At 44.4% G+C, this 21,993-nt stretch overlaps 1 protein-coding gene across 1 annotated transcript in view; it reads left to right on the top strand.

Annotated features, from left to right (window-relative positions):
- The first annotated feature begins 11,361 nt into the window (after window positions 1–11,361).
- LOC126262678 (translation initiation factor IF-2-like) overlaps window positions 11,362–21,993 on the top strand; it is a 94,730-nt gene continuing 84,098 nt past the window's right edge. The window contains exon 1 of the mRNA XM_049959452.1: window positions 11,362–11,573. Coding sequence (XP_049815409.1) covers window positions 11,362–11,573 — 212 coding nt within the window. The remainder of the gene's footprint in view (window positions 11,574–21,993) is intronic.

Below are 21,993 nucleotides of genomic sequence, written 5' to 3'. Positions count from 1 at the left end.
GCCTGGTACCGCCGGCGCGCCAGGAGGGATAGGGCTACGGTTAGGGTTAAGGGTAGAGATTAGGGATAGGGCGCAGTGGTAGGGCCGCGCGCTGCAGGCAGAACACAGCTGAAAGCGGCCGCGGGCGCCCGAATCCAGAATGCGGTCGCTCTACCTTTCCTTGCACACTACTGGCCATTAAAATTGCTACACCAAGAAGAAATGCATCGCAGACAGGAGCGCCTGCGATGGTGTACTGAACGACGAACCTGGATGCACGAATGGCAAAACGTCATTTGTCCGGATGAATCCAGGTTCTGTTTACAGCATCACGATGGTCGCACCCGTGTTTGGCGACATCGCGGTGAACGCACATAGGAAACGTGTATTCATCATCGCCATACTGGCGTACCACCTGGCGTGACGGTATGGGGTGCCATTGGTTATACGTCTCGGTCACCTCTTGTTCGTATTGACGACACTTGATGAACTGTGGTATCGTGTTGAAGCTGCATGGGAGCTGTACCTGTACACGCCATCCAAGCTCTGTGTGACTCAATGCCCAGGCGCATCAAGGCCGTTATTACGGCCAGAGATGGTTGTTCTGGGTACTGATTTCTCAGGATCCATGCACCCAAATTTCGTGAAAATGTAATCACATGTCAGTTCTAGTATAATATATCTGTCCAATGAATACCCGTTTATCATCTGGATTTCTTCTTGATGTGGCAATTTTAAGGCCGAAGTGGCCGTGCGGTTAAAGGCGCTGCAGCCTGGAACCGCGAGACCGCTACGGTCGCAGGTTCGAATCCTGCCTCGGGCATGGATGTTTGTGATGTCATTAGGTTAGTTAGGTTTAACTAGTTCTACGTTCTAGGGGACTAATGACCTCAGCAGTTGAGTCCCATAGTGCTCAGAACCATTTGAACCATTTGGCAATTTTAATGGCCAGTAGTGTAATAAAAACAGGTTTTCTTTGGTATATTTAATAAAAAAATTTAATAAAAACATTTAATAAAAACAGGTTTACTTTGGTATGTGACGCGCTCCCACTATTTCTTACTGATATTTTTACAAGATGATGATTTTACATCTGGCATTCCTTGGGGAGCGAATATTTTTCTTAATTTATGGCCAATTTTGAGCTTAATGTCCTGCAGTATGTGTTAATGACATAAACTCAGTCACTTGAAAATGGCATAAAACGCCGGAACCTGGATCGTAATTGAACGAACAACAATACAGTCAAATGTCGGTGTGTTCATTAAAAAACCATTGATAATAAGTCATGTTCGGGTGTATGTACATAAACAATGCGAGCGACAAGATTTTCGATTTGTTAGTGAATACAGTACATTTCTGCAGCCATATTTTCGTCCGTATGATATATAATTCTCCCACGACGAATATGTCATATACAGTGACAAATGAACTGGCTAAAAGATTGTGTCCCTATCTGAGCATTAATAAATGTAATGACACAAACATAGTTTCAGTGAAGGAAGGCGTGGTTTCTGTGTTCTGATTCACGCGGAAGTTCGGACTCACATGACGAGTGTTACCGAAGAGGTGGTCGCAAGCGCTTTAACGTCTACCTGTGTCTAATATATACCGTGTGTTCCCGTTACAGGCTGCTAGGAATTGTAGAGGGGAGTGAGAACATAATACTTTGAATAGGAACCTAGGTCGGGAAACGTCATCCATCGACGCTACAGAACGTCAAAGCAATACGTGCCGGCACCCGTAAATGTATGTATATTCAGGGTGATTCCGTGACGATATTTCAAACTATCTAGGATGATGGAGAAGGATAAATAGATCAGTTTAATGTAAGGATCCCTGTACCAGAAACGAACTAGTTGAAAGTTATAAGTGAAAACCGTTCTTATATCTCTCGCAGTGGAATACATGCACTGGTACTGTTGTTGTTAAGATTGTAGGGTAGGCAACTTTCAGAGGTGGTAGTACGGACCCAAACAAGGACGACAAGACCAGTAAACATGGACTCTAAAACACATATCTGAGGAGCTGATAGTACTTACTCATCTTCGTTATTGTTAAACACATCTCTATCGAATAAGTTCAAATTCAAATGGCTCCGAGCAGTATGGGACTTAACTTCTGAGGTCATCAGTCCCCTAGACTTAGAATTACTTAAACCTAACTAACATAAGGACATCACACACATCCATGCCCGAGGCAGGATTCGAACCTGCGATCGTAGCGGTTGCGAGGTTCCAGACTGTAGCGCCTAGAACTGCTCGGCCACCCCGGTTGTTACTGAATAAGTGCCCATAGTTTTTAAGGTATTTAGAGCCTATGTTTACTAGAAATTTTTTCTTGCTTTGATTCATATTACCATTTCTGGAAGTTGTCTACCCTATAATCTTAACAACACTACTGGTACAGCCACCATTACTTCAAGCCGATACATTCGTCTCCTAGATCACCCTAGAAATTTTGTGACATCATCACGGAATTACCCTGTATATACATATATTTACTGGCGCTTGTAGCTATTACTTTGATGCTCTGTAGCGTCGTTGGATGACGTTCCGGACTTGGGGTTCCTATGCAGAATATTATGTACTCACTCCCCTCTACAAGCCTTAGAAGTCTGTAATGGAAATTTCCGAAAAGCCTGTAGAAGCCCCCTGCAATGCAACACATCCGCCGATATGACGTTGCTACATACCGGGTGATTATAACTAAACGACAGAGTTCCGAGTGCTGCAGTTCGGTCTGCGTACATTGCAGGACGCTCAAACATCGTAGGTATGTTCATTAATAGGTGCGCTCGCGGAGGACGCTGAAAAAAAATAATAGTTCGACTTTCTGCCACCAGGTGAAGATACTGCGCTGTAAACAGTCAGAATTTCAAATGAATCCAGGTTTGACCTGAAGTTACTGTTGGTGTAAAGGGTTTTCCGTACAAAACGCAATGGCTATTGAGAAGAAAGACCGTGCACTGTTGGTAAAGTTGACCATCAGAACGGCAGGAATATCGTAGACAGAAACAGCTGTGAAGAGCTATAAATTGGCTAGAGAATATTATCACGAAATTTGATGAAGCAGGTGAATTAGATGGTGCAGCAGCGGTGGGTGGCCCATTCCATTGTTGACGGAGCTGCTGTGGCCATAGCCGAACGTGCAGCACATGCCTCAAATTCTAGAGCAAAAATGGTACGAATGGCTCTAAGCACTATGGGACTTTGCTACTGAGGTCATCAGTCCCCTAGACGCAGAACTACTTAAATCTAACGAACCTAAGGACATTACACACATCCATGCCGAGGCAGCATTCGAACCTGCGACCTTAGCAGCAGCGCGGTTCCGGACTGAAGCGCCTAGAACCGGTCGGCCACAGTGGCCGGCTAATTCTAGAGCCAGTGCTCGAGCTGTGTCAAGGGAACTCTCTCTACCGTGGTCAAGGGTTCAAAAGATTTTGCAGCGCATCTTACACTGATATCCCTACACGATTCAGAATGTGCACTAAATGAAGCCACAAAATAGGCTGCTACGCCGAGACTTCACTCTTCGTTTCGTGGCGCGCTTGGAAATGGATGATAGGTAGCCTGGGATATTCTTTGGACGGACGACGCACTTTTTGCTTTGCACAGAACTGTCGCATATGGGGTTCAAATTCGCCACATGTTGTGCGGTAACGTCCACGGCATTCATCTTACGTGACCGTGTGGTGTGGTTTCACAAGCTCCTCCATTCGCAGTCCGTTTTCTTCCAGGAGAAACGGCCTCGTGGGCCTATTAGGTATAACTGACGTAGACTCCTTGTAAGGACCTCCTTGTGCGACACGTGATTCTAACGCAACTGTGTCCGTACCACCCTTTTCATGCAGGATGGGGCAACACCATATGGCGCTTGCCAGGTGTAAGATTACCTTTGAGAAACCATCAGTGGCGACCACGTGGTCCCTAGGCAGTTTCAAGATGTGTTGTCTTCCGGATTCTCCAACATAAATGTATTTGACTTTTGGCTGACGGGCTATCTGAAAGATCAAGTCGACCAGGGATGTATCCAGACTCTTCCTGATCTGAAGCATAGCAAACTACAATGCTTTGCAAGAAACTGTCGACCATGCCGTGTTATGGATGTAGTATGATTCAGATACTGAACACTAAGTTATAAATTGTATCCTAATAACTGTGACAAAACCACCGTTATCGTGTTTTTGATCGTTCCTCCCCCTTTTCCTGCACCCACACAACATTCTCACTGCTCAAGGCGCCTTATTTTAATCTGGTGGCAGAAAGTGAAACTATTATTTTTTACAACATACTCCGCGAGCGCACCGATTAATGAACATACGTACGATCTTTCAGCAACCTGCAATGTATGCAACCAGCACTGCAGCATTCGCAACACCGTCGGTTGAAGTAGCAAGTAACGAACGGCAGTAGGGAACCTCCTTTTATACTGATATACTGAAGTTAGGAGGAGGCATGAACAAGTTTTTTTAACAATGATGGAATTACTTATGGTAGTACCAGTATACTATCGTGATCCATCGACAACGCCTGACGACATGGGTCAGCGCATTGTCAGTGCATGTGCGAACGTTACGGAAGGCGAACTACTCGCTGTTGAGAGGAATGTCGTTACACGTATTGTCAAATGCATTGAGGTTGACGGACATCATTTTGAGCATTTATTGCATTAATGTAGTATTTACAGGTAATCACGGTGTACCAGTATGCGTTCTCAGAAATGATAACTTCACAAAGGTACATGTATGACGTTGGAACAACCGAAATAAAATGTTCAAACGTACCTACGTACTGTATTTTAATTTAAAAAAAAAACCTACCTTTTACCAAGTGTTCGTCTAAAATTTTGAGACATATGTTTGTGTGCATTATAGCGCCATCTATCACAAAGCGAAAGAAGTGGTCCAACTAAAACATTCATATTTCTTTACGTACTACACGAATTTGTAATAAAAAATGAGGATTTCTATTTTAAAAAACGCAGTTGATATACTTTTGACCTATGGCAGCGCCATGTAGCAGGCCAACCATAGCGCCATCTGGTTTCCCCCTTCAAGCTAGACGAGTTTCGTTCTTTGTAGTTTTTTCGTTTGATTCTTATTTCGTGAGATATTTGTGCCGGTCACGATCAATGGCCAACTCTGTATACAGTTTCTAGGTGTAATAGTGGACTTACTGTGTTAAACGCTTAGCGTAAGATTATAAATCTTAATAAATAGATTATGACCGCATTTTAAGATTTTAAATTCGGTAGATAACTGTATGATATATTGAAAATCAATGGAGAGGAAACCGGCATCTGGGAGCCTACCCCATGATAGCTGTTTAGCAACGTAGACAGCGCGTAACAGCCAAGCACTGCAGTTAATTGTACGGAACAGCACAACGAATAAAATGTTTGTAGAAAATACTCGTATAGTTTTATTGCTTCTTCAATCCTCGTTAAGCAGAAAAAGCGCTTTTTCTGTGAGGGAGCTGCACATCTTGCACAGTCGGGAACCACAGCTGCACACTACGACTTAAAATTCCACTTCGGCTGTTGCTGCCAACAGCTAAACTGTTCCCTTCGGGCTAGCGTGTGGCCAGAGCAACGCCACACCGTAAACGCACTCGTTATGAACGACAGCCGTTTTCCTCCCTTTTTGGTTTACTCTTCTGGCCGGAGCCTGCCGAGGCAGAACTGCTCCACCTGCGTCGAGAAGTCGATGTTGTTTTATGAGGCGAGACCGGGTTCGTGACGGTTGGCAATTAGCAGGTGATTATGTTGTTACAACTACGGCAGCAGGAAAATTAGCCGATTCTTAAGCACATCGCCGTTTACGTATACAATTTAGGGTGTTTATGAATAATACATCAACAAAACCGACGCGTATTAGTGCCAGACTCGGTGAGCTAACATGCCGTATTTGCTTTACACAAATGTTAGAGATACCGCGGACATGTGATGTTATCAAGATTAACACAAACCTCGTACAGTGTGCGTGTAACAGATACATACGGAACTGTTTTGTCACTTCCAAGTACTAAAGGTAATATTGTGATGAATTACGAAATGTGAAGTTCCATCTTGCAACACCAGTTACGAAGCATACTCGTATATAAAAAGCTGTACAGTTAGACTGAATTTGGAAAGAAATCTTTTACTTCTGAAGGAAGGAAGGAAGGAAATTGACGGTTTAACGTCCCGTCGAGAACTAAATCATCAGAGACGAAGCATAAGCTCGGGTTGATTCAAGGTTGTCGTAATATGCGAGCATGATGGATTAGAACTATGTACTTAGCCGGTATTTTGTGGTATGTAGCATTAACATGGAACAGAGCGACTGCTAGCTACCCCAGTTTGCTGTGATTAACATGTTCCCTCTCTGACATTCACTGATGTCTAATTCCTCGTATACGAGGAATATTGCATCGTTTATCAGACAGAACGTCATTCAATAACGACTTACTTCGGTGTGTAAAACGTTGCAAGATTCAAAGCAGTAGTTTTTCAACATTTATTTACACATATTTTGAAGTGCTGCATATTGATGTATGGACGATGATAGACTCCAAATGAGGCACGCGGGAGAAACTGTTAAGTCACCAGTTCGAACCACTCACGTCCCTGCTTTTTAAAACTGTCTGACTTCAGTGCAACTTCGTAATTCACTCTCGTTCAACACACTGAAAATATTATATTCATCTCTATTTCATCTCTTCATGTCGGTTACATACCAAGTACGGTTAACTCGCTTTCCTTCTTACTCCTCCGATGTCCCTACCTCCCATCCCCCCCAAACTTTTCGTACTCCAACAGAAATCACCGCTCCAGTTGCATCTAGTAATTGTTGCGGGAAGCACGTACAAAGTACGTACGAATAGTAAATTAGAATCACGCCATCGTTTTCAGTACTAGGTAGACATTTATTTATAAATATCCGCCACAATTAGTAATCAGAACGGAGTGTGCCAATTTCGCAAAGTTGTACCTCAAACGCCTAAACAGCTTATTATAGGACGGTGGAGGACGACACCATTCGTATTGAGGTCTCCTTTCGTGGTACAGTAAGGAACTCGTGGTGAAATCAGGTTTTATTGTTTATCTTCGTTTGGTTTAGCCTTACTGCAGATCCGTACAGTGGTCAGTGACGTATGAAAACTGTAATATCGCAGAGACGCAACATGGAAGCCACTAGAGATTATTGATAATCCCTCTGCTAACACTATGACTGTCAATCCCGTCAATTGACGGGACATGAAAATTTCGACAGACTGTCGATCGTCTCACTTGACAGGGTACGATTCCTTCTGCTTTTAAATACGAATTCACATACATTGATGTTCTAGGACAGTCTTCATTGCGTTGCAATGGACATGTTGTTTCTAAAGCTGCCATAAAAATGTTCGGCATTCTAAGAAACGGAAAGGTTTATATGGCTGGCAGCCAGGATGTTAATAGTCTCCTTTGTAAAAGGTCTTTGCGTCCAGATGAACTACAAGGAAACAATGATTCTTCCACATAACCACAAATGAAGATTATTTTGAAAACTATCACATGCGCGCTTTTTCCAGTTTTTACAATAATTACGTAGCGGACTGTTAGGCGTATCATCTCTACAAAGTTAGGTTTACATCACAGGTAGTCCTCAATATGTCGTCTCACAGTTCAATGATGGAAGAAGTGAAATCAGCAGAGTTTGAACTGCAAGACATAAAAGTGAAGGCCTGCATTTTCTGACTGTATGACCATTACACACTACCCCAGACCAAAGCCCAGTCTTCTCCATAGCATACAGCCCATTGACTGTATGACGCGCTCCTCATGACGATCTGTCCACCAAGTGCATATACAGAACTCTGCGGTTATTATCCTGGATTTTCCCCTCTCGTTTCTTTATAATTTGCAGTGTCATCCAGATAAATGAAACAACTTTACACTTATGTGTAATATTTTCTGGCCATCTGTAGTGTACAAAATACCCCACTGTTCAAAGTAAAGAAAATTTACACTTATTTGGCCGTATGGTAAACAAACGCTGCTTTTTACAACCATCAGGAAATTTAAATAGCAGTGATTATTTTTTACATTATACATTATATATTATGCAGCTGATATCATTAGTTCCTTTCCTTTCCTTTCCTTTCCTTTCCTTTCCTTTCCTTTCCTTTCCTTTCCTTTCCTTTCCTTTCCTTTCCGCACCCTCTCCCTTCAATTTACGTAATATCTGGTTATCTTAACAGAGCGACGTATTTTTGTCGTGGCAAATGATATTGACAACTTTGGCAAAAAAGTCAGGAAAGCTGTTAAACGTGAAGGCCAAAATTGCCGGTGCAACACAATATCACCTCGAGTATCATGTAAACATCGCCGAATTGGGTGGAAGATGCCCAGGCAGTTATTGCGCTTCTCATCTATCGAAGAATGATTTGACAAACATTTTAACAAGCGCCATATCGCCACACTTGTTTTTTAAGTTACCTTGAAAACCGTTAAAAAAAAGACACACATCGTTCTGTTTCGAAATACTACAGTTACTTCCGTATCTGGGTAGAAAATAGTGGTAATGATAGTGGAAAATGAGTGTTCCTTTCTTTACAACCACTGGTCGAAAAACCTTATCTCAGTACTCTGAATAAGTTTAGAAATGTTTTGTGTAGGCAAAGTTGAGGAATTTTCGTGATTCTTATATTTTGACTCTCGATTTTTATCGCATTTTGACCATCCTCGGGCCATAAAAGACGCATGTGCCTCACGTTGCAGAAGTGCTGTGGGATATTATTCTTGAAAGTATGTTCCTTGTAGATATAACACTTGATATAGAAAATGAGTACTTCTGTCTTGCAATGTGAAAATTAATGCTCCTGGAACAATCCTAGTGTCTCCTCTAATGATGAAACTGCCGAAAGAGCTTATGTTACAGGCTCTAGTTATTCCACACATTGGGAGACAGAAGAACATGCTTGTGGTATCACGTGGTACACCTGCATGGAACATATTTTCAAGAATAATTAATTATTTCAGTTGTGGATTACACAGGTAAATACGTCTTTCATGTAACGGTATTTTGATAATTATTACTTTGGGACTGCCTAATCACAACTGATTTACGTAGCATTTTTGTGCCATGCGCGTTTCGGCTTTATTATTTACGAGGCGCCTTGAGTCGCCTAAAGTATGTACATATTATTATTGTTTATACTATTTAGTTTACATTTTGGACGTTGTATATTGAAGTTATAATCAGTTCCGGCACTTCTGATTTTTTGTGACGTTGGAATAATTAAACTTTTACCTACAGACTTCAGGGATGCTGATCTACACGTGTTCTTTTTCACTTTGTTTCAGATGCTCTTCGTCAGCTTACTGCCATTTATAATTTTGTTTTCACAGCACTAGGAACTGAACACTCGTTTTGATGTTAGTGCCAACTACTGGTTCAAATTGTTCTGAGGTATGGGTCATAAGATTTGAGGTCATGAGTCCCCTAGACTTAGATCTACTTAAATCTAAACTACCCTAAGGACAGTACAGTCATCCATGCCCGAGGGAGGATTCGAACCTGCGACCGTAGCAGCAGCGCGGTTCCGGGCTGTAGCGTCTAGGACCGCTCGGCCACAACGGCCGGCTGCCTACTAGTGACTGTGTTTTCTTGATATCAGCGATTTCTCTCTCTCTCTCTCTCTCTCTCTCTCTCTCTCTCTCTCTGTGTGTGTGTGTGTGTGTGTGTGTGTGTGTGTGTGAGAGAGAGAGAGAGAGAGAGAGAGAGAGAGAGAGAGAGAGGCAGAAGGAATATGTATTTTTTTAAAAATATGATTGCATGTACAAGTACATATTCTCTCTGCTCTCTCCCTCTCTCTGTGTCTCAAACAGATACATACACACAAACACACGCATAAACAAAACACACACACACAAAAATCAGTGATGTATACGAAGATTCAGTAGTTGGGACTAACATACATCCAAAGATGTGTTAGGTTCCTAGTGATGTAAAAACAAAATTTCAAGTGGCAGTACGCAGCCGAACAGCAACTATAGGAAAGAAATTAGAGAACTGTGTAGATCAGTATCTACAAAATTTGTAAGTAGAATTTTAAATTACTGTTACATCACAGAACAGCAAAAAGTACAATAACCGTTTGTAACCTAAGTATACCACGTCCCAAATGAAAACAAAATATTATAAACAAAAATATTTACGTATTCTAGGCAACAGAGAAAGCCTTGCAGATGAAGTCGAAACGCGTATGGCACAGAAATTGTGTTTTATTTTATTAGGATTAGACGGTCCCCAAGTTATAGTTATCAAAATAACGTAATATTGTACGTATCTATGAACCACAGGTGAGCAAAAGTTGAAGATGGTGCGTCTCGTATTGTGTAACCTAAGTATACTACGTCGAAAATATAAACAAAATATCATAAACAAAAATATGTACGCATTCCAGGCAATGGAGAATGGCAAGCAGATAAGAAAGTGGAATCGCGTATGGCACAGAAATTATATTTATTTTGTTGCGATTAGACGGTCCCAAAGTAATAGTTATCAAAATAAAGTAACTGTGGACGACAGGAGAGCAAACGTTGACGATGCTGCGTCTCGTATTGTCGTCAGAATGAGAACAAAATCGGTAGGCAGAATAAAAATAAGGGTAGCTGTGTATTACGTGATACAGTTCCCTGCAGCTTGGCACCAACTGAAGGTACCGGGCGGGCAGAAACCGAGGGCTTCACTACTATTCTCCGGCGACAGCAGAGGAAGAACTCTACAATACGAACAATGGTAATGTAGAGTTCTTCCACTGTTGTCGCAGTAAAATAGTAGTGGAGCCCTCGGTTACTGCCCGCCCGGTACCTTCAGTTGGTGCCAAGCTGCAGGGAACTGGACCTCTACATTACGAGCGCGAGGAGTAACAGAATCTTTGGAACCAGCTGTTTGTCAGAGATAGTGTTTGCGATAGTTGCGGCGCGCTTCGCCGGCGGGGGCGCGGCAACGCCCGGTCCGGGGCGGCGCGAGGCGGGAGTCAGTGACGCACCTGCCTGCGGCCGGCGGCGGCGAGCCCCCTGGGGGGCGCGGGTTCGCGGCCCGGCCGCGGCAGCGTGGCGGCGGCGGCGCAGCAGCAGCAGCAGCAGCGGCACGACTGTCGCGCGCCCGCCACGGCCGCGGCGTCGCCCCGCTCGCGCCGGCGCCGCCGCTGCCGCTGCTGTCGGCGCGCCTGCTCCCGCTCCAGGTGCAGTGCCGCGTGCCACACCATGAAGGCCAGCCGGTGCAGCACGGCCGCGTCCAGCCGCTGCGCGCCGCCGCCCCCGCCGCCCCCGCCGTCCGCGCAGCACTGCGGAGACGCGCCGCGCCGCGGCCCGCCGGCAACGCCCTGGCGCCGGCTGCGCGTCGTCATGGCAGCCCGGCGCTCCGCCTGCGACGCCCTGCGCCCCGGGACTGGCCGGTCCGGGCAGCAGCCGCAGCCGGCGCCGAGCGTCCGCGCGTCTCCTAGCGACGCTGCCGCACAGAGCGCGCGCCTGCGCAGCGCCGCCGCCCCTGCAGCGCGCCCTGCCGCCCCACGCACCCCGTCCTGGAGCCACGCCAGCGAGCCGATTGTCGCCGCTGCGCGGGACGGGGGGAGCGCCGACAACCGCTCTAGCACTGCTCACTTTCATTCGTACTTACACGGTTCCAAAAAAAAAAAAAAAAATGTGGTGTCACGGCCAGACACCACACTTGCCGCGGTCCGTTAGTATACGTCGGACCAGCGTGTCGCCACTAGAATCCTGCATGACCGAGTAAGCGAGCACAAAGTACGAGATGGGGCGAGCACACCCTAACTGGATAGGCTGCCCGCACTACTTCTAGTGACCGAGTATAGACGCCGTGACGGAATACGTAACACGTAACTTCAAACGCATTACACGTGTCATTATCCGTCTGAGACTGCAGCCAGTACGCGCTTCTCATTTGTGGTGTGTGTGTGTCTCTCTGTAATCGTGCAGCGCGAGGAAGCCAGTGCAGTAACACGTAAGATTGAAACCAATGTTTACACATTGAAGAAAGGGAAGGTCTAAAAAGCCAAGTATGGACTACATTTCTGTTAGTTGTAGACGAAAACAGTGCGTCTACTGGGTACGAATCGTGCATAAACTGCTCCACATTAGTGTGTTTCCAGTCGGAAACCACTCATTTAAAGAAACATAGTTGCAAGAAACCTCATACAATATGAGACCTTTTAATGCTGATTCCGGTGAAGGTTTCAGAGAACTAGGCAAAGAATTAATACATCTAGATGCGCATTATGGAGAAGATAACGTGGCAGATGTGAGCCAGTTAAATCCGGAACGCGTTAGTGATTTACTGATCAACAATAACTATAAAAATGGCTCTGAGCACTATGGGACTCAACTGCTGAGGTCATTAGTCCCCTAGAACTTAGAACTAGTTAAACCTAACTAACCTAAGGACATCACACACATCCATGCCCGAGGCAGGATTCGAACCTGCGACCGTAGCGGTCTCGTGGTTCCAGACTGCAGCGCCAGAACCGCGCGGCCACTTCGGCCGGCAACAATAACTATAAACTTGTTTCTGTTGCAAACAAGTGAAAAGTGTGACAAGGTACGTCTGTAAATATTGAATGTTCTTTGTATGCTTTCTTTGTGAAGATGGTTGTCTTCTAGATTACAGGGACAGCACTTATTCAGTGTTTCCTGTTAATGAAAGGAAAAATATATCATCTGTTTGGAAATGACACTCGTCTTCTATCCGCGATTGTGTATCATTTTACTTTCCAAGTGCTTTATGAACTTGGCTTTGTCACGTACCCGTTCTAGTGGACGTTACTTTTGTGTTAAACGAGAGAGAGACAGAGATAAATACAGTGTGTGTATGTGTGTGTGTGTGTGTGTGAGAGAGAGAGAGAGAGAGAGAGAGAGAGAGGGGGAGAGAGAGGCGTTGGATTTGCACAGTACAGTGCAGCGAGCCGGGGCGAGGCGAGGTGAGGTGAGACGTCAGCGGTGACAGGTCATGGTCGGTTAACCGCGTGTCCGGAATCCGGACATCAGACATGGGGCGAGTACGTGACCGAGCCGAGCCCTATGGAACCGGACACGAGCGGCTCGGTCCCCCCGTCAACAGGCGAGCCGTGGGCGGTCAAACATTGGGCGTTGCAGCACTCTAGTCGCCACTATGACTGATTGCAGACCGAGCGCCGCCACACGGCAGGTCTAGTCTAGTGAGACTCCCTAGCACTCGCCCCAGTTGTACAGCCGATTTTGCTAGCAATGGTTCACTGTCTACATACGTTCTCATTTCGCGAGACGACAGTTTAGCATAACCTTCAGCTACGTCATTTGCTACGATCTAGCAAGGCGCCATATTCAGTTACTACGAGAGCTGTCCAGAAAGTAAGTTACGATCGGTCGCGAAATGGAAACGACTATGAAAATCCGATAAAGCTTTGCAAAGATGTGTTCGGCAGTGTCTCTAGTATGACTCTAGGTAGAATTACGTCGCTCTTTTCATTCCTGAGCTCTTAGTGAGCGCGTAAAGATGTTATAGAAAATAGTGTCTCCCGCCAAGTAAGAGGGCCTGGTGAGATTTTCCCCTGAATCTATGCAACCAACATTACATAACTGTCGTGCAGTTTCTTCTTCAAGACAATTCTCAGCCTCATTCTGCAGGGGCAATGAAGAAGCTCCAGCATCGTTTCCATTGGAAATGTTGGGTTACCCACAATACAGCCCGTAATTGTCTCCCACTGAGTTTCATCTCTGCTCGAACGAACCGCTGGCTATGAAGACAACATTTTGGCACAGACAACGAGCTTTAGGCCAGCGTAGAGAATTGGCGGAAAGCACTGGCGGCTGCCTTCTATGATGAGAGTATTGGAAAGTTGGTACAACGCATGTCTGAGTCAGAACGGCGACTACGTAGAGAAGTACCTGAAAGGTGTAGCTAACTGTTACAAATGAAACATTTCTGATTTTCACTGTGATTTTCATTTCGCGATCAATCGTAACTTACTTTCTGGACAGCCCTCGTATAATTCCTGATAATATTGTGACTCATGTACCGTCAAGAGCGGCGTTCACCATTAATGGATTAAAGTTAAGTATCAAACTAATTACGTCCGCTTTCTGAATTCTAATTCCTTGACATGTTGCAGACCTCACGTCAGTATAAATCCTTCCCTCCTCACGCCAGCCTGCGTGAGCTAAAACGCGTGCATTTCGGCCTCCTCTAGTAACACGGTGTTGGCTCTTCTGCCAACCCAACAAAAAATATGACGACGCACAACAGAGTTGTACAATTGGACCGAAATCGGTGGATGTGGTGTGTATATAAAGGCGAACAAATGATTACTATCACTGCAATAGCACTGGTACACCAACTGTAATAGATCAGTACCCCCCCCCTCCCCAAAAAAAGGGTTGGTTGCACAAGGTAGGTTAATTTACTCATTACATGTGACGCTTTTTGCCTGTTCTAGACATCACCAGACTCTCTGATAATTAAACTTATCTTGTGCAAAAAAGTCTGTTTTTTTTCGTATCCAAACAAATGATTACAGTTTCAGAAAAATTGGAAGATGTATTCAAGAGAAAGACCTTCAGAAACAGAGCAAGTCAGTAACGTGTTGGTCCACCTCCGGCCCTTATGCAAATATTTATTCTCCTTGGCACTGATTAATAGGGTTGTTGGATGTGCACCTGAGGGATATACAGGGTGAAAAGTATTTAAACCGACAAACTCTGGGAGGTTGTAGGGGACATCAAAACAAATATTATTCCCTAATGTCATTTTTTCCTATAACGAGTATTTAAACCGATAAAGGAAGATTTCTTTGACGACAAATTAATTAAACCAACAAAAAAGTCCAGAGGGAACATATCTGGGGATCGAGCAGGCCATGGTACATGACCCCTTCTGCCAGTCCATGTTTCTGGGAACCGACGGTCCAGGAATCGACGCACACGACGACCGAAATGTGCCGGCGCCCCGTCATGTTGGAACCACATGCGTTGTCTTGTAGGGAGCGGGACGTTTTCCATCAATTCTGGCAATGCTCTGGCGGGAAAATTGTAATAGTGTCTGCCATTTAAAGGCCAAGGTAGCAGCTACGGCGCAGTTAAACAATCCCCAACAACGCCGACCCATACATTAACGAAGAACCGCACTTGATGATCGCTAGCAACTGTGGCAATGGGTTATCCTCACTCCAAACGTGCGAATTGTGCATGTTGAAGACGCCATCATGCCCGAACGTGGCTTCATCGGTAAACAACACAGAGGATGGAAATGTAAGATGCATTCCACAGTGTCCCAGGTACCACTGCGAAAACTGTGATCTGGGTGAATAATAAACTGGTTCCAGGTTGCGGCCTCTAACAACTGAAGATCGTAATATGGCCTCATAACAACTGAAGGGCGTTATACGGCCTCCACCGGTTTAAATAATCCTGATAGGAAAAAAATGACATTGGGGAAAAATATTTGTTTTGATGTCCCCTACAACCTCCCAGACTTTGTCGGTTTAAATACTTTTCACCCTGTAGTGCCAAATTTTGTCCAACTAAACAGTGAAAATTCAGAATTGCTTGGGGTATCCTGCCCAAAATTCTCCAACGTTTCTGAGTCCGAAGGAGATATGACGAACTTGCTGGCTAAGGTAGGTTTGGCAAACGAAGACAAGCAGTAGATATTCTCGCCGTGTGCGGGCGGGCATTCTCTTGGCGAAATGGTAGCCCAAGATGGGTTGGATCACGAAGGGCAACAAAACGGGGCGTAGAATACCGTCGGCGTGGCGCTGTGCTGCAGAGGTGCCGCGGATGGCGAACAAAGGCATCCTGCTATGAAATGAAATGCGACACCCCAGACCATCACTCCTGGTTGTCGGACCTTACGGCGGGCGACATTCAGGTTGGTAGCCCACTGCTGTCTGGGAAATCTCCTGACAGGACTCTGCTGGTCATCAGGGCTCAGTGCAAAAGGGGACTCGTCGCTGAAGACAACTCTACTCCAGTCGATGAGATTCCGTGCCAAATGTGCCCGACACCACTGCAAAGTGCTTGTCGGTGTACAGAGGTCAATGGTAGTCGGCGAAAGGGACAGCATGAACTCTGCACCCTTTTTGTGAGGCTTCTATTAATGGTCCTGGTGTTCAGTGAACCACCAGTTGCATGTCTGATAGATGATGATGATGATGAATCTGGGCTCTGAGTGTCTCTCTGACGATTGCACGGTCCTCACGAAGCGTCGTCTCTCAAGTTCGAACGCTTCATTCTCGATGCTGCGTTCGCCCATAGTTTACTCATTCCTGCCGACGTTGTATAATAGTGCCATCGTTCCTACTCAAATTTCGAGTGATTCGTCGATTACTCCAACCGGCTTCTCTGAAACCATCTACATGTTCTCTCTCAGATGCTGGCATCTGTGTATATTGTTGACGAGCTCCGTCCAATAGAATAAAAATTAGAAAAGGCTTTATGGCCTGAAATCGTCAGGTTTCTTGTTTACTATCCTGCGCGGTGAAACTGCGCTGCAGCTTCACTCATCGCGGTGGCTGAGCGGTTCTAGGCGCTTCAAAAAATGGTTCAAATGGCTCTGAGCACTATGGGACTCAACTGCTGAGGTCATTAGTCCCCTAGAACTTAGAACTAGTTAAACCTAACTAACCTAAGGACATCACAAACATCCATGCCCGAGGCAGGATTCGAACCTGCGACCGTAGCGGTCTTGCGGTTCCAGACTGCAGCGCCTTTAACCACACGGCCACTTCGGCCGGCTAGGCGCTTCAGTACGGAACCGCGCGACTGCTACGGTCGCACGTTCGAATCCTGCCTCGGTCATGATGTGTGTGATGTCCTTAGGTTAGTTAGGTGTAAGCAGTTCTAAATTATAGGGGACTGATGACCTCAGATGTTAAGTCCCATAGTGCTTAGAGCCATTTGCTTCACACATTCATCTATTGGCCGCCAATGTTTACAATTTTCCATTTTCCATCGATACCTGCGTGAATATCACTTTGTGACCAATTTACACAATCACTTGAGAACAGTAAAAAAAAACATCTCTAGTTTAACAACATATTCGTAGTTAGCTGAGGGTGTGGAGTAATAAGATTGTAATTAGAAGTCACTGGTTCGAATCTTGCAAGTAGAAACCTTTTTTTTTTTTACTTTTAAGGAAAGAAAATTGCACATCTTTACAGCGTAGCACAGGATTTTCTTTGTCGAATTAAACAGAAATGCGTACATTGTTGTTTAAAACATAGGATGAATCACCTAAAACTTGCACCGCAGATATTACGGAAATGGAAAGTGCTGTTTATGTGCCGTTTTCACAGAATGGATTGGTAGTCAGGGACTCGTATTGTTAGCCAACAAACAGAAAATGGTTCAAATGGCTCTGAGCACTATGGGACTCAACTTCTGAGGTCATTAGTCCCCTAGAACTTAGAACTAGTTAAACCGAACTAACCTAAGGACATCACACACAGCCATGCCCGAGGCAGGATTCGAACCTGCGACCGTAGCTGTCTCGCGGTTCCAGAGTGCAGCGCCTAGAACCGCACGGCCACTTCGGCCGGCGCAACAAACAGATTGTAATAATACTTAGCAGGTCTATTTTTTGACAAACATATACTTTCTTAAATGGAACAATGCCTAAGGATATTAAGAAACTAAAAGTGCGGTAAATTACAATCTCAGTGGTGTTCGTTGTAGGATTTAACTGCGAATCTTTTACGAGACATCATACTGCAGAAAGCTTGCACGCCGTGACTTGTTTGTGCCATTCAAGCCGCGTAGTCGCTACGTACCATTTTGTTATGCTTGCTTACGGTGTGCTTGTGTTCTCTTCGAGTCCAGTGCGACGTGTTAGTCAGTCTGTGTGGGGCAATGCAAGCAGTGCCTCGTGAGTAGTCATGGGATTTAGCAATGCAGAAAAAGCCGACACCCTCATGGTGTACAGAGAATGCAGCAATAAAGCAGTTCGTTCTTCTACGGTGTATGCGGCAAGATATCCCAATAGATGTACGATGTATCATATTTGCCATGACGTATGGAATGACCTCTGTATATACATCCGTCCGAATGTTTATTAGAGTATCACATATACATTTGAAATGAACGGGTCAAGAACTTTCCGGAAATCTTTTTCATTCTCGTTTTATTCAAAAATGGTTGAAATGGCTCTGAGCACTATGGGATTTAACATCTGAGGTCATCAGTCCCTTAGAACTACTTAAACCTAACTAACCTAAATACATCACACACATCCATGCCCGAGGCAGGATTCGAACCTGCGACCGTATCAGCAGCGCTGTTCCGGACTGAAACGCCTAGAACCAATCGCCCACAGCGGCCGGCGAACAACCTTCAAGGAAATTCCTTTCCGGATGAAAATGTGCTCCGAACGTGCCTCGACGAGTTTTTCGTCTCAAAACCACGTGACTCCTGGTGTCATCCCGGCGTTGGCAGACTTGTAAATAGTGGAGGAGAATATACGAGGTGCGGCTAGAAAAAAACCGGACTGATGCTGGAAAAAACATTTATTTACAATTATTTACAATTTCATGTTATCTCCTTCAATGTACTCTCCTCCTCGGTCTCTACACCGCTCCATACGAATTTTCCACTGTTCATAGCTATGCTGCAGATCATTTTCGGTAAGTCCATACATTACTTCCGTCGCTTTTTCTTTTACTGCTTCAACAGTCTCAAATCTAGTTCCTTTCAAAGCTGACTTGACTTTAGGGAAAAGAAAAAAGTCACAGGGGGCCAAATCAGGTGAGTAGGGTGGATGATCCAAGATGGGAATGTTGTGTTTTGCCAAAAACGTCTTCACTGACAACGCACTGTGAGCTGGGGCATTGTCTTGGTGAAGGATCGATGACTTTTTTCTCCACAAATCGTTCCGTTTTCTCCGTACTCGCTCACGTAGGGTAGCCAGGACGCTAATGTAGTAATGCTGATTCACTGTTTGTCCCTAAGGTACCCAATCAATGTGCACAATCCCTTTGACGTCAAAAAAAACAATCATCATTGCCTTGAATTTCGATTTTGACATTCGTGCTTTTTTTTGTCGTGGAGAACCAGGAGTTTTCCAATGCATCGATTGGCGTTTAGTTTCGGGATCGTAAGTAAAAAACCACGATTCATCGCAAGTAATAACATTGGAACCATTTTTGAACACACTTTGTTCATGTTGAAACTTTCATGAAGAATCTGCCTAACACTTTCCTTGTCAACTCCTGTTAACTCAGACACTGCTCTGATTGTTAAACGGCGATCTTGTCGAACAAGTTTACCGATTTTTTCAATGTTTGCATCAGTTTTTGCTGACAATGGTCTGCCAGTGCGAGTGTCATCACTGGTGTCTTCGCGGCCATCTTTAAATCGTTTAAACCACTCAAACACTTGTGTTCGCGATAAACAATCATCTCCGTACACTTGTTGTAACATTACAAACCTTTCACTTGCAGATTTTCCTAGTTTGAAACAAAATTTGATGTTAACACGCTGTTCTTTCTATACACTCAACATTTTCCGACGCACAGACAAAACGTCAACTACTTAAAACAGACGCCACGGGCAGACTGAGTGCAGGAGGCAGATGAAACTCGAGCAGTAGGCGGAGCGAGAGTCACGTGACAGGCCACGCGACTTTCGGCCTTATTGCATTCGTTTTATTGTTTCACCAGTACTAGTCCGGTTTTTTTCTAGCCACACCTCGTATTATTGATCACTAAAGTCTCTGCTACGTGTATCTGTTGTGTTCATTAAGCTTATGGAAAAACGCTACGAACTTATTCACCAACTCAAGTAACATATTCTTCGTGAGCTCTGGGCGTGAAGTAGTAGGATTGTAATTAGACGTCACTGGTTCGAATCTCGTTGGTAGTAACAGTTTTTTCTTACTTTTAACAAAACGAAAAAGCACATTTTCACAACAGAGCACAGCTATTTCCTTCTCGCATTCGGTTTCAACAGAGAACGTATAAATTGTTGTTTAAAACATACATACGCCGCACGCACAACCACACACACACACACATATATATCATAATTTCAAGTTCCATACCTTCGAAGTTGGCGATTAGCGAAAAGTGCACAATAGCAGGAGTAAGAATCTTCCAGTAAACATTGGTTCGTAAACTAACCGTTAGCGAAATAACTGCGACTGTGTCGTTACGACCAGCAGTGTCTGTAATATTGCCCAGGTTACAACAAATGGGTTTAATAAGCAAACGTTTCTAGTAACACCAACCGCGTCTCAATCGACGGGACATTAATTTACATCTTTTCTTTCTTCGTCCGAACGGTGACTATCGATCTCTGTTCTCACAAGATTTTAGTGATACATTAATCTGAGAAGTGTTAAAGACTGCACAATTTCTAGCAGTAGTCTGGATAAAGCTTTAAATTATTGATAGTGTAAATACATCAACAAATCTATAAAATTAATGAAGTTTCGTTGGCGTTAGGAATAACAGGCTATTCAAGATGGTTAAGCAGGATCACAAAATAGATCTCGAGGTAATATTCAGTTCTACTGTTTACGTTCGTTCGTCGCGTCGGAGTAAATACCAAAAACCAGGAAAGAACACGTAAATATTCACTACTAACGCATAAGCAGAATAACTCTCTCTTTCAATGTCCTTCTGATTACGCAAATACGAACTGTAGACTCATCTAAGGAGGTTCTCATCTGAAGCGTAAAATATATCCTGAGGATAGAGTAGTGGACTGGACTATTCATTTTTCAACGTAATTGTGGTACCTTTACGACTCGTAACGGTCTGTAGCCAGATAACATTCTGGATTTTAACGGAGTTTGGGACGGTGCCAGTACCTATCCTGGCAAGCATCTACCATTCGCCCAGTTATTCGATTAAACTGTTCCCTCACTGCGGCATTCTGCTCACGTTGGTGTCTCAGGGCACAGTCGATAACCTAAACTGCTATCTCCACCAGAGCCTTCGTAAGGTAGCGCCGGTAAGTTCCAGCCTGTAAAATTATTGGTCTAAGTTTTGAGTTACTTGGAGTATATAGTATTGTCGAACATCTACAGTGCTGTAAAATAGATGCAGGCGCACTAATTCAGTTATTTTTACTTGGCAGTAAGGTAACAGTACGGGACATAAAATGGAAAGTATCTACTCTATATGGTCAAAAGTATACGGACATCCATATGTAACGCAGAACCGACCAAGAGAGGGGTCCCATCAAGCATAAAAAGAGGCGGCGAGTGTTGTGCTGTTAGCAGAGACGCAGTAACAGCACGAGGGGCCGGTGAGGGTAGCTCGGTGGCTGCTAAACAGGACTACTCACTGGATGCCACCTGAGTAGCAAATTCCCTAGGACATATATGCCACCTTTTAAATGAAAACCGCAAGTCAATGGAGATGAAATTATCGATGAATCTACGAAGACATGAAATGGTATCGGTGCAAATCGTTCAACTTGTACGTTGAAAGATTCACTGATTTCGTCTTCATCGATGTGATCATTTCATTCCAGTGCAATTAACTAATTTCAAAAACGGAGTTGGTGATGGTTTTTTTTAGTTGTAAAGAAAGTGGTGGCACAGAAAGATGAATGATGTTGAAACGAAGCACTACACAGTGCCCGAAATTAGAAAGACTTGTACTAGGAAATAATACAGTTAGGAGGACGATGATAACGTCGGCGTTGAGCGTCCGTAAGCTAGACACACACACACACACACACACACACACACACACACACACACACACACAGTTCCGAGACAGGGGGCGTGTGGAATCTGCTTCTTGATAAGTTTTTGGTATATCGCAAACACAGGCCATTTGTATAGCATTTCGATCTTCTGACTTACTGTAGCTGTGTTACAGTATATTACACAAGATTCGAAAGACCAACCGGAGCTTGTGCACAGACAAATTCTGAAAATCGATTAATTCCTTTACAAAAGATTTTAATTGTGCTGAAATTTATGCTCACCTAATGGCACCATTTCTATATGCACCGTTCGAGTTTTACGTGGATAAATAGTCA

This window comes from Schistocerca nitens, chromosome 6 (assembly GCF_023898315.1).
Source record: "Schistocerca nitens isolate TAMUIC-IGC-003100 chromosome 6, iqSchNite1.1, whole genome shotgun sequence".
Taxonomy (NCBI): Eukaryota; Metazoa; Arthropoda; class Insecta; order Orthoptera; family Acrididae; genus Schistocerca; species Schistocerca nitens.
This window is presented reverse-complemented; position numbering and strand designations above follow the sequence as displayed.